The sequence below is a fragment of the Bombina bombina genome, chromosome 9 (assembly GCF_027579735.1).
Source record: "Bombina bombina isolate aBomBom1 chromosome 9, aBomBom1.pri, whole genome shotgun sequence".
NCBI lineage: Eukaryota > Metazoa > Chordata > Amphibia > Anura > Bombinatoridae > Bombina > Bombina bombina.
This window is the reverse complement of record NC_069507.1, coordinates 7,767,257-7,781,557: the sequence shown is the minus strand read 5'-3', so window position 1 is coordinate 7,781,557 and position 14,301 is coordinate 7,767,257. Positions and strand designations below refer to the sequence as shown.

Below are 14,301 nucleotides of genomic sequence, written 5' to 3'. Positions count from 1 at the left end.
ATGCCATCAGTTAGACATACATTCTATAGACTCTCACAGCTACTAAATACAAACCTATGCCATCAGTTAGACATACATTCTATAGACTCTCACAGCTACTAAATACAAACCTATGCCATCAGTTAGACATACATTCTATAGACTCTCACAGCTACTAAATACAAACCTATGCCATCAGTTAGACATACATTCTTTAGAAAGACTCTCACAGCTACTAAATACAAACCTATGCCATCAGTTAGACATACATTCTATAGACTCTCACAGCTACTAAATACAAACCTATGCCATCAGTTAGACATACATTCTATAGACTCTCACAGCTACTAAATACAAACCTATGCCATCAGTTAGACATACATTCTATAGACTCTCACAGCTACTAAATACAAACCTATGCCATCAGTTAGACATACATTCTATAGAAAGACTCTCACAGCTACTAAATACAAACCTATGCCATCAGTTAGACATACATTCTATAGACTCTCACAGCTACTAAATACAAACCTATGCCATCAGTTAGACATACATTCTATAGAAAGACTCTCACAGCTACTAAATACAAACCTATGCCATCAGTTAGACATACATTCTATAGACTCTCACAGCTACTAAATACAAACCTATGCCATCAGTTAGACATACATTCTATAGACTCTCACAGCTACTAAATACAAACCTATGCCATCAGTTAGACATACATTCTATAGAAAGACTCTCACAGCTACTAAATACAAACCTATGCCATCAGTTAGACATACATTCTATAGACTCTCACAGCTACTAAATACAAACCTATGCCATCAGTTAGACATACATTCTATAGACTCTCACAGCTACTTAATAAAAACCTATGCCATCAGTTAGACATACATTCTATAGACTCTCACAGCTACTAAATACAAACCTATGCCATCAGTTAGACATACATTCTATAGAAAGACTCTCACAGCTACTAAATACAAACCTATGCCATCAGTTAGACATACATTATATAGACTCTCACAGCTACTAAATACAAACCTATGCCATCAGTTAGACATACATTCTTTAGAAAGACTCTCACAGCTACTAAATACAAACCTATGCCATCAGTTAGACATACATTCTTATAAGACTCTCGCAGCTACTAAATACAAACCTATGCCATCAGTTAGACATACATTCTATAGACTCTCACAGCTACTAAATACAAACCTATGCCATCAGTTAGACATACATTCTATAGACTCTCACAGCTACTAAATACAAACCTATGCCATCAGTTAGACATACATTCTATAGACTCTCACAGCTACTAAATACAAACCTATGCCATCAGTTAGACATACATTCTATAGAAAGACTCTCACAGCTACTAAATACAAATCATTTTATATTCTTTAATAAATGTGTTTAGTGAAATTCAAATGCTAACAAGTGATGTTGTATAATTTTCTTTACTAATACTAAAATGGAGGATTCATTTATATAATTCAATAATTAGAAGTGTGTATGTCTAACTCTTGTTCTTGCCTATTGTGAGGGACATATAGGTTTTGGGGAGTCTGGTGGTTTCTCAGCGCCCACTACTTTACACATGTGTTTAACTCTTGTATAACATGTTTTCAAGGCCAAGCTGTTGACACCTTGGATGTTGATGCTAGAAAGAGAGATAAGATGTATTGCTATTATGTTGATGCTAAAAATAAATATAAAATGAAAACAATAGATAAGAATAATGACGTCATGTAATAAGGCACACTATAGGGTGATTCTGACAGATGCTTCCAGAGCATCTTAAAGATTAGAATTTTGGTTACAGAAAGTCATTTTGAGTGGGTAAACAATTATTATTATAAGCAAGCTTAATTAATTCACTTTAACTCTGTGTGTGTATAATGGATTTTAAATGAATTTCATTTTTTTCTGCATAATAAAAATTTATTTTAAAACAATATTCTCTTTCTCTCAAATCCATTCCTTATTATTATAATGTATTGTACTCAGAAACGTTCTTTACAATAAATGAGACCTGTTTCACTGGTATAATATTAAAGGTCAGTGCTTGGAAATCATTTTTCACCATAACTGTGCTTTAAGACCTTATGAGTGAAAACGGTGTGAACCACTACACTCCTAATAGACGAGGCAAAGAATTACTGGGAGGGTAAGGGAGTTATATTTAATGCTTTGACTGGGGTGTCTTTACCTCTTCCTGATGGCCAGGTGTTGAATTCCCATAGCTAATGAATGAAATCTTTGACACTGTCATTAGAAAGAAACTATATACAGTATACGTATGTGTGTTGTGCTGGAATAGTGTAGAGGATGAAGTGTGTAAGTATGTCTATGCATGCCTGTATGTGTGCATGAGAGTGTTTGTGGGTGCCTCTTTAAAAACTAAATGACTATAAAATTCGGAAGTTCTCGGAGGATGCGGGAGGGCTTATTTTAGAATTTTACCTGGGGAGTCAGATTCTTTAGGAACCTGCTGCTTTGTGTGCTTGACCGCTCACCTGCTTCGTGTGCAGTTATGATGACCTTAAGAAAAATCTCAACTAAGTTCAACAATGAATCCTGAGTTATCTCATGTCCCGTTCTGGCCTTGCGACCCTATGGGCTAAGGACAAATTTTCTGGCATTCTCTCCCAAGGGCTATACAGTTCTGTGTTAGCTAAACTGGAGACAGATTATCTCATCTTGCATTTATTGACAGAGCAATGATGGGAGCACAAATGGTAGAGTGGGTAGCTTTGAGTTCAGAGACCAATCCAAAACACAAAAAAATAACCCTACTTTTCCAAACATAGTTTTATTGTGTTTCTCTTAAAAAAAAAAAAAAAAGAAAAAAAAAAAGGGAACAATCTGAATTGATTTTTATAAACTAAATAACTTTGTTTTTAAATTTCATTAAGATATTTTCTCTAAACTGATAGAAAAGGTGCGTCCTGCTCGCGGTGAGAAATCAAGCGGCCGCGCATGTCTGTAAAACTTTATACATCTTTCTTCATTAAATAACAAGTAAAACACACGTCTCACTCTGCTGCATCAGATTTACATTATTTAACAAATTCCAACATGACGAAAAAATTGTATCAAAAACCAGATCCGTTTTCTTTAGATTTCTGATCTTCAGTTGTTGACGGATTCTAAAAAAGGAAACAAAATGAGGTTTGTCCCTTGTTCACAAACTTTTTACTGGAAGCATTTACCAGATATAAATTTATTGCAAAAACATTTCTTAATATAATCAGGTAGGGATCAGCTATTCTATAGAATAAACCAATCACGTCTCAGCCATACACAGAACAGAACATGTAACTCTAGTAATTGACAGCACATCTCAGAGCTCTAGTCTACGTGCCCCCCATCCTCCCACAGGAAGTGCCCCGTGTCTTGGTGCTACAGATATCATAAGCAGCTGTAGAATACATATAATAGCACTCGTCACTTATTCTGCACATTTTACCCAGCTTAGACTGGTCATACAGGGGATTTCTATCTATAATCAGCTTACAGACAGAACAGGCTGAGGTAACATTAATGGCCATTGATACAGATGGACAATTCATATGGCAGCAGGCAGAGCCGGAATGTAGAAATGCACACAGAGGTGGGATACACACACATACATGCAGATCTAAAGACACACACACATGCATGCAGATCTAAAGACACACACACATACATGCAGATCTAAAGAGACACACATACATGCAGATCTAAAGACACACACACATACATGCAGATCTAAAGACACACACACACATACATGCAGATCTAAAGACACACACACATACATGCAGATCTAAAGACACACACACATACATGCAGATCTAAAGACACACACACACATACATGCAGATCTAAAGACACACACACATACATGCAGATCTAAAGACACACACACATACATGCAGATCTAAAGACACACACACATACATGCAGATCTAAAGACACACACACACATACATGCAGATCTAAAGACACACACACATACATGCAGATCTAAAGAGACACACATACATGCAGATCTAAAGACACACACACTTAGACACACACACATACATGCAGATCTAAAGACACACACACATACATGCAGATCTAAAGACACACACACATACATGCAGATCTAAAGACACACACACATACATGCAGATCTAAAGAGACACACATACATGCAGATCTAAAGACACACACACTTAGACACACACACATACATGCAGATCTAAAGACACACACACATACATGCAGATCTAAAGACACACACACATACATGCAGATCTAAAGACACACACACATACATGCAGATCTAAAGAGACACACATACATGCAGATCTAAAGACACACACACATACATGCAGATCTAAAGAGACACACATACATGCAGATCTAAAGAGACACACATACATGCAGATCTAAAGACACACACACTTAGACACACACACATACATGCAGATCTAAAGACACACACACATACATGCAGATGTAAAGACACACACACATACATGCAGATCTAAAGACACACACACATACATGCAGATCTAAAGAGACACACATACATGCAGATCTAAAGACACACACACTTAGACACACACACATACATGCAGATCTAAAGACACACACACATACATGAAGATCTAAAGACACACACACATACATGCAGATCTAAAGACACACACACACATACATGCAGATCTAAAGACACACACACATACATACATGCAGATCTAAAGACACACACACATACATGCAGATCTAAAGACACACACACATACATGCAGATCTAAAGACACACACACACACATACATGCAGATCTAAAGACACACACACATACATGCAGATCTAAAGACACACACACATACATGCAGATCTAAAGACACACACACATACATGCAGATCTAAAGACACACACACATACATGCAGATCTAAAGACACACACACATACATGCAGATCTAAAGACACACACACATACATGCAGATCTAAAGAGACACACATACATGCAGATCTAAAGACACACACACTTAGACACACACACATACATGCAGATCTAAAGACACACACACACATACATGAAGATCTAAAGACACACACACATACATGCAGATCTAAAGACACACACACACATACATGCAGATCTAAAGACACACACACACACATACATGCAGATCTAAAGACACACACACATACATGCAGATCTAAAGACACACACACACATACATGCAGATCTAAAGACACACACACACATACATGCAGATCTAAAGACACACACACACATACATGCAGATCTAAAGACACACACACATATACATGCAGATCTAAAGACACACACACACACATACATGCAGATCTAAAGACACACACACATACATGCAGATCTAAAGACACACACACATACATGCAGATCTAAAGACACACACACACATACATGCAGATCTAAAGACACACACACATACATGCAGATCTAAAGACACACACACATACATGCAGATCTAAAGACACACACACATACATGCAGATCTAAAGACACACACACACATACATGCAGATCTAAAGACACACACACATACATGCAGATCTAAAGACACACACACTTACACACACATGCAGATCTAAAGACACACACACACATACATGCAGATCTAAAGACACACACACATACATGCAGATCTAAAGACACACACACATACATGTAGATCTAAAGACACACACACATACATGCAGATCTAAAGACACACACACACACATACATGCAGATCTAAAGACACACACACACTTACACACACACATACATGTAGATCTAAAGACACACACACACATACACACACACATACATGCAGATCTAAAGACACACACACACATACATGCAGATCTAAAGACACACACACACATACATGCAGATCTAAAGACACACACACATACATGCAGATCTAAAGACACACACACATACATGCAGATCTAAAGACACACATACATGCAGATCTAAATACACACACACATACATGCAGATCTAAAGACACACACACTTACACACACACATACATGCAGATCTAAAGACACACACACACATACATGCAGATCTAAAGACACACACACTTACACACACACACATACATGCAGATCTAAAGACACACACACATACATGCAGATCTAAAGACACACACACATACATGCAGATCTAAAGACACACACACACACACACATGCATGCAGATCTAAAGACACACATACATGCAGATCTAAAGACATACACACACATACATGCAGATCTAAAGACACACACACACATACATGCAGATCTAAAGACACACACACACATACATGCAGATCTAAAGACACACACACACACATGCAGATCTAAAGACACACACACTTAAACATACATGCAGATCTAAAGACACACACACACTTACACACACACACACACAGATATAAAGACACACACACACATACATGCAGATCTAAAGAGACACACACACGTACACACACATACATGCAGATCTAAAGACACACACACATACATGCAGATCTAAAGACACACACTTACACACACATGCAGATCTAAAGACACACACTTACACACACATGCAGATCTAAAGACACACACTTACACACACATACATGCAGATCTAAAGACACACACTTACACACACATACATGCAGATCTAAAGACACACACTTACACACACATACATGCAGATCTAAAGAAAACATAATTTATGTAAGAACTTACCTGATAAATTCATTTCTTTCATATTAGCAAGAGTCCATGAGCTAGTGACGTATGGGATATACATTCCTACCAGGAGGGGCAAAGTTTCCCAAACCTCAAAATGCCTATAAATACACCCCTCACTACACCCACAATTCAGTTTAACGAATAGCCAAGAAGTGGGGTGATAAGAAAAAAGTGCGAAAGCATATAAAATAAGGAATTGGAATAATTGTGCTTTATACAAAAATCATAACCACCCCAAAAAAAGGGCGGGCCTCATGGACTCTTGCTAATATGAAAGAAATGAATTTATCAGGTAAGTTCTTACATAAATTATGTTTTCTTTCATGTAATTAGCAAGAGTCCATGAGCTAGTGACGTATGGGATAATGATTACCCAAGATGTGGATCTTTCCACACAAGAGTCACTAGAGAGGGAGGGATAAAATAAAGACAGCCAATTCCTGCTGAAAATAATCCACACCCAAAATAAAGTTTAACGAAAAACATAAGCAGAAGATTCAAACTGAAACCGCTGCCTGAAGTACTTTTCTACCAAAAACTGCTTCAGAAGAAGAAAATATATCAAAATGGTAGAATTTAGTAAAAGTATGCAAAGAGGACCAAGTTGCTGCTTTGCAAATCTGATCAACCGAAGCTTCATTCCTAAACGCCCAGGAAGTAGAAACTGACCTAGTAGAATGAGCTGTAATTCTCTGAGGCGGAGTTTTACCCGACTCAACATAGGCAAGATGAATTAAAGATTTCAACCAAGATGCCAAAGAAATGGCAGAAGCTTTCTGGCCTTTTCTAGAACCGGAAAAGATAACAAATAGACTAGAAGTCTTTCTGAAAGATTTAGTAGCTTCAACATAATATTTCAAAGCTCTAACAACATCCAAAGAATGCAACGATTTCTCCTTAGAATTCTTAGGATTAGGACATAATGAAGGAACCACAATTTCTCTACTAATGTTGTTGGAATTCACAACTTTAGGTAAAAATTCAAAAGAAGTTCGCAACACCGCCTTATCCTGATGAAAAATCAGAAAAGGAGACTCACAAGAAAGAGCAGATAATTCAGAAACTCTTCTGGCAGAAGAGATGGCCAAAAGGAACAAAACTTTCCAAGAAAGTAATTTAATGTCCAATGAATGCATAGGTTCAAACGGAGGAGCTTGAAGAGCCCCCAGAACCAAATTCAAACTCCAAGGAGGAGAAATTGACTTAATGACAGGTTTTATACGAACCAAAGCTTGTACAAAACAATGAATATCAGGAAGAATAGCAATCTTTCTGTGAAAAAGAACAGAAAGAGCAGAGATTTGTCCTTTCAAGGAACTTGCGGACAAACCTTTATCTAAACCATCCTGAAGAAACTGTAAAATTCTCGGAATTCTAAAAGAATGCCAAGAAAAATGATGAGAAATACACCAAGAAATATAAGTCTTCCAGACTCTATAATATATCTTCCTAGATACAGATTTACGAGCCTGTAACATAGTATTAATCACAGCGTCAGAGAAACCTCTTTGACGAAGAATCAAGCGTTCAATCTCCATACCTTTAAATTTAAGGATTTCAGATCCTGATGGAAAAAAGGACCTTGTGACAGAAGGTCTGGTCTTAACGGAAGAGTCCACGGTTGGCAAGAGGCCATCCGGACAAGATCCGCATACCAAAACCTGTGAGGCCATGCCGGAGCTACCAGCAGAACAAACGAGCATTCCTTCAGAATCTTGGAGATTACTCTTGGAAGAAGAACTAGAGGCGGAAAGATATAGGCAGGATGATACTTCCAAGGAAGTGATAATGCATCCACTGCCTCCGCCTGAGGATCCCGGGATCTGGACAGATACCTGGGAAGTTTCTTGTTTAGATGGGACGCCATCAAATCTATTTCTGGAAGTTCCCACATTTGAACGATCTGAAGAAATACCTCTGGGTGAAGAGACCATTCGCCCGGATGCAACGTTTGGCGACTGAGATAATCCGCTTCCCAATTGTCTACACCTGGGATATGAACCGCAGAGATTAGACAGGAGCTGGATTCCGCCCAAACCAAAATTCGAGATACTTCTTTCATAGACAGAGGACTGTGAGTTCCTCCTTGATGATTGATGTATGTCACAGTTGTGACATTGTCTGTCTGAAAACAAATGAACGATTCTCTCTTCAGAAGAGGCCAAAACTGAAGAGCTCTGAAAATTGCACGGAGTTCCAAAATATTGATCGGTAATCTCACCTCCTGAGATTCCCAAACTCCTTGTGCCGTCAGAGATCCCCACACAGCTCCCCAACCTGAGAGACTTGCATCTGTTGAAATTACAGTCCAGGTCGGAAGCAAAAAAGAAACCCCCTGAATTAAACGATGGTGATCTGTCCACCACGTTAGAGAGTGTCGAACAATCGGTTTTAAAGATATTAATTGAGATATCTTTGTGTAATCCTTGCACCATTGATTCAGCATACAAAGCTGAAGAGGTCGCATGTGAAAACGAGCAAAGGGGATCGCGTCCGATGCAGCAGTCATAAGACCTAGAATCTCCATGCATAAGGCTACCGAAGGGAATGATTGTGACTGAAGGTTTCGACAAGCTGCCATCAGTTTTAGACGCCTCTTGTCTGTTAAAGACAGAGTCATGGACACTGAATCTATTTGGAAACCCAGAAATGTTACCCTTGTCTGAGGAATCAATGAACTTTTTGGTAAATTGATCCTCCAACCATGATCTTGAAGAAACAACACAAGTCGATTCGTATGAAATTCTGCTAAATGTAAAGACTGAGCAAGTACCAAGATATCGTCCAAATAAGGAAATACCACAATACCCTGTTCTCTGATTACAGACAGAAGGGCACCGAGAACCTTTGTAAAAATTCTTGGAGCTGTAGCAAGGCCAAACGGCAGAGCCACAAACTGGTAATGCTTGTCCAGAAAAGAGAATCTCAGGAACCGATAATGATCCGGATGAATCGGAATATGCAGATATGCATCCTGTAAATCTATTGTGGACATATAATTCCCTTGCTGAACAAAAGGCAAGATAGTCCTTACAGTTACCATCTTGAACGTTGGTATCCTTACATAACGATTCAATATTTTTAGATCCAGAACTGGTCTGAAGGAATTCTCCTTCTTTGGTACAATGAAGAGATTTGAATAAAACCCCATCCCCTGTTCCTGAACTGGAACTGGCATAATTACTCCAGTCAACTCTAGATCTGAAACACAATTCAGAAATGCTTGAGCTTTTACTGGATTTACTGGGACACGGGAAAGAAAAAATCTCTTTGCAGGAGGTCTCATCTTGAAACCAATTCTGTACCCTTCTGAAACAATGTTCTGAATCCAAAGATTGTGAACAGAATTGATCCAAATTTCTTTGAAAAAACGTAACCTGCCCCCTACCAGCTGAGCTGGAATGAGGGCCGCACCTTCATGTGGACTTAGAAGCAGGCTTTGCCTTTCTGGCTGGCTTGGATTTATTCCAGATTGGAGATGGTTTCCAAACTGAAACTGCTCCTGAGGACGAAGGATCAGGTTTTTGTTCTTTGTTGAAACGAAAGGAACGAAAACGATTATTAGCTCTGTTTTTACCCTTAGATTTTTTATCCTGTGGTAAAAAAGTTCCTTTCCCACCAGTAACAGTTGAAATAATAGAATCCATCTGAGAACCAAATAATTTGTTACCCTGGAAAGAAATGGAAAGTAGAGTTGATTTAGAAGCCATATCAGCATTCCAAGTCTTAAGCCATAAAGCTCTTCTAGCTAAAATAGCTAGAGACATAAACCTGACATCAACCCTGATAATATCAAAGATGGCATCACAGATAAAATTATTAGCATGCTGAAGAAGAATAATAATATCATGAGAATCATGATGTGTTACTTGTTGCGCTAAGGTTTCCAACCAAAAAGTTGAAGCTGCAGCAACATCAGCCAAAGATATAGCAGGTCTAAGAAGATTACCTGAACACAGATAAGCTTTTCTTAGAAAGGATTCAATTTTCCTATCTAAAGGATCCTTAAACGAAGTACCATCTGACGTAGGAATAGTAGTACGTTTAGCAAGGGTAGAAATAGCCCCATCAACTTTAGGGATTTTGTCCCAAAATTCTAATCTGTCAGACGGCACAGGATATAATTGCTTAAAACGTTTAGAAGGAGTAAATGAATTACCCAATTTATCCCATTCTTTGGAAATTACTGCAGAAATAGCATTAGGAACAGGAAAAACTTCTGGAATAACCACAGGAGATTTAAATACCTTATCCAAACGTTTAGAATTAGTATCAAGAGGACCAGAATCCTCTATTTCTAAAGCAATTAGAACTTCTTTAAGTAAAGAACGAATAAATTCCATTTTAAATAAATATGAAGATTTATCAGCATCAACCTCTGAGACAGAATCCTCTGAACCAGAAGAGTCATCAGAATCAGAATGATGATGTTCATTTAAAAATTCATCTGTAGGGAGAGAAGTTTTAAAAGATTTTTTACGTTTACTAGAAGGAGAAATAACAGACATAGCCTTCTTTATGGATTCAGAAACAAAATCTCTTATGTCATCAGGAACATTCTGCACCTTAGATGTTGAAGGAACTGCAACAGGCAATGGTACTTTACTAAAGGAAATATCTGCATTAACAAGTTTGTCATGACAATCAATACAAACAACAGCTGGAGGAATAGCTACCAAAAGTTTACAGCAGATACACTTAGCTTTGGTAGATCCAGCACTAGACAGCGATTTTCCTGTAGTATCTTCTGACTCAGATGCAACGTGAGACATCTTGCAATATGTAAGAGAAAAAACAACAACATATAAAGCAAAATTGATCAAATTCCTTAAATGACAGTTTCAGGAATGGGAAAAAATGCCAAAGAACAAGCTTCTAGCAACCAGAAGCAATGAAAAATGAGACTTAAATAATGTGGAGACAAAAGCGACGCCCATATTTTTTAGCGCCAAATAAGACGCCCACATTATTTGGCGCCTAAATGCTTTTTGGCGCCAAAAATGACGTCACATCCGGAACGCCGACATTTTTGGCGCAAAATAACGTCAAAAAATGACGCAACTTCCGGCGACACGTATGATGCCGGAAACGGAAAAGAAATTTTTGCGCCAAAAAAGTCTGCGCCAAGAATGACGCAATAAAATGAAGCATTTTCAGCCCCTGCGAGCCTAACAGCCCACAGGGAAAAAAGTCAAATTTTTGAAGGTAAGAAAAAATGATTAAATCAAATGCATTATCCCAAATATGAAACTGACTGTCTGAAAAATAAGGAAAGTTGAACATTCTGAGTCAAGGCAAATAAATGTTTGAATACATATATTTAGAACTTTATAAACAAAGTGCCCAACCATAGCTGAGAGTGTCACAGAAAATAAGATTTACTTACCCCAGGACACTCATCTACATGTTTGTAGAAAGCCAAACCAGTACTGAAACGAGAATCAGCAGAGGTAATGGTATATATAAGAGTATATCGTCGATCTGAAAAGGGAGGTAAGAGATGAATCTCTACGACCGATAACAGAGAACCTATGAAATAGACCCCTTAGAAGGAGATCACTGCATTCAAATAGGCAATACTCTCCTCACATCCCTCTGACATTCACTGCACGCTGAGAGAAAAACCGGGCTCCAACTTGCTGCGGAGCGCATATCAACGTAGAATCTAGCACAAACTTACTTCACCACCTCCATCGGAGGCAAAGTTTGTAAAACTGAATTGTGGGTGTGGTGAGGGGTGTATTTATAGGCATTTTGAGGTTTGGGAAACTTTGCCCCTCCTGGTAGGAATGTATATCCCATACGTCACTAGCTCATGGACTCTTGCTAATTACATGAAAGAAACACACTTACACACACATACATGCAGATCTAAAGACACACACTTACACACACATACATGCAGATCTAAAGACACAAACACACTTACACACACACACACACGCAGATATAAAGACACACACACACGCAGATATAAAGACACACACACATACATGCAGATCTTATGAGACACACACACTTACACACACATACATGCAGATCTAGACACACACACACATACATGCAGATCTAAAGACACACTTACACACATACATGCAAATCTAAAGACACACTTACACACATACATGCAGATCTAAAGACACACACACACATACATGCAGATCTAAAGACACACACACACATACATGCAGATCTAAAGACACACACACTTACACACACACACATGCAGATCTAAAGACACACACATACATGCAGATCTAAAGACACACAAACTTACACAAACATGCATGCAGATCTAAAGACACACACTCACTTACACACACATACATGCATATCAAAAGACACACACACATACATGCATATCTAAAGACACACACACATACATGCATATCTAAAGACACACACACTTACACAAACATACATGCAGATCTAAAGACACACACTCACTTACACACACATACATGCAGATCTAAAGACACACACTCACACACACATGCAGATCTAAAGACACACACACATACATGCATATCTAAAGACACACATACATGCAGATCTAAACACACACACACATACATGCAGATCTAAAGAAACACACACATACATGCATATCTAAAGACACACAAACATACATGCAGATCTAAAGACACACACTCACTTACACACACATACATGCATATCAAAAGACACACACACACATGCATATCTAAAGACACACACTTACACACACATACATGCAGATCTAAAGACACACACACATACATGCAGATCTAAATAGACACACATGTACACACACATACATGCAGATCTAAAGACACACACACACACATACAGATCTAAAGACACACACACATACATGCAGATCTAAAGACACACAAACACACACATGCAAATCTAAAGACACACACACACACGTACACACACATACAAGCAGATCTAAAGACACACACACATACATGCATATCTAAAGACACACACTTACACACACATACATGCAGATCTAAAGACACACACACATACATGCGGATCTAAATAGACACACATGTACACACACATACATGCAGATCTAAAGACACACACACACACATACAGATCTAAAGACACACACACATACATGCAGATCTAAAGACACACAAACACACACATGCAAATCTAAAGACGTACACACACATACAAGCAGATCTAAAGACACACACACATACACACACACATGCAGATCTAAAGACACACACACACACACACATGCAGATCTAAAGAGACACACACTTACACACACATACATGCAGATCTAAAGACACACACATACATGCAGATCTAAAGACACACACTTACACACACATAGATGCAGATCTAAAGACACACACACACACACACTTACACACACATGTAAATCTAAAGACACACACACACATACAAGCAGATCTAAAGACACACACACACACACATACATGAAGATCTAAAGACACACACACACATGCAGATCTAAAGAGACACACACTTACACACACATACATGCAGATCTAAAGACACATACTCACTTACACACACATACATGCAGATCTAAAGACACACACTCA

The 14,301-nt window shown here is 38.3% G+C and overlaps 1 protein-coding gene across 1 annotated transcript in view; it reads right to left on the bottom strand.

Moving 5' to 3' along the window:
* Positions 1–2,772: 2,772 nt before the first annotated feature.
* LOC128639738 (cell division cycle and apoptosis regulator protein 1) overlaps positions 2,773–14,301 on the bottom strand; it is an 81,052-nt gene continuing 69,523 nt past the window's right edge. Inside the window, exon 6 of the mRNA XM_053691858.1 lies at positions 2,773–3,134. Within this exon, the coding sequence (XP_053547833.1) occupies positions 3,081–3,134 (54 nt within the window). The 3' untranslated portion in view covers positions 2,773–3,080. The remainder of the gene's footprint in view (positions 3,135–14,301) is intronic.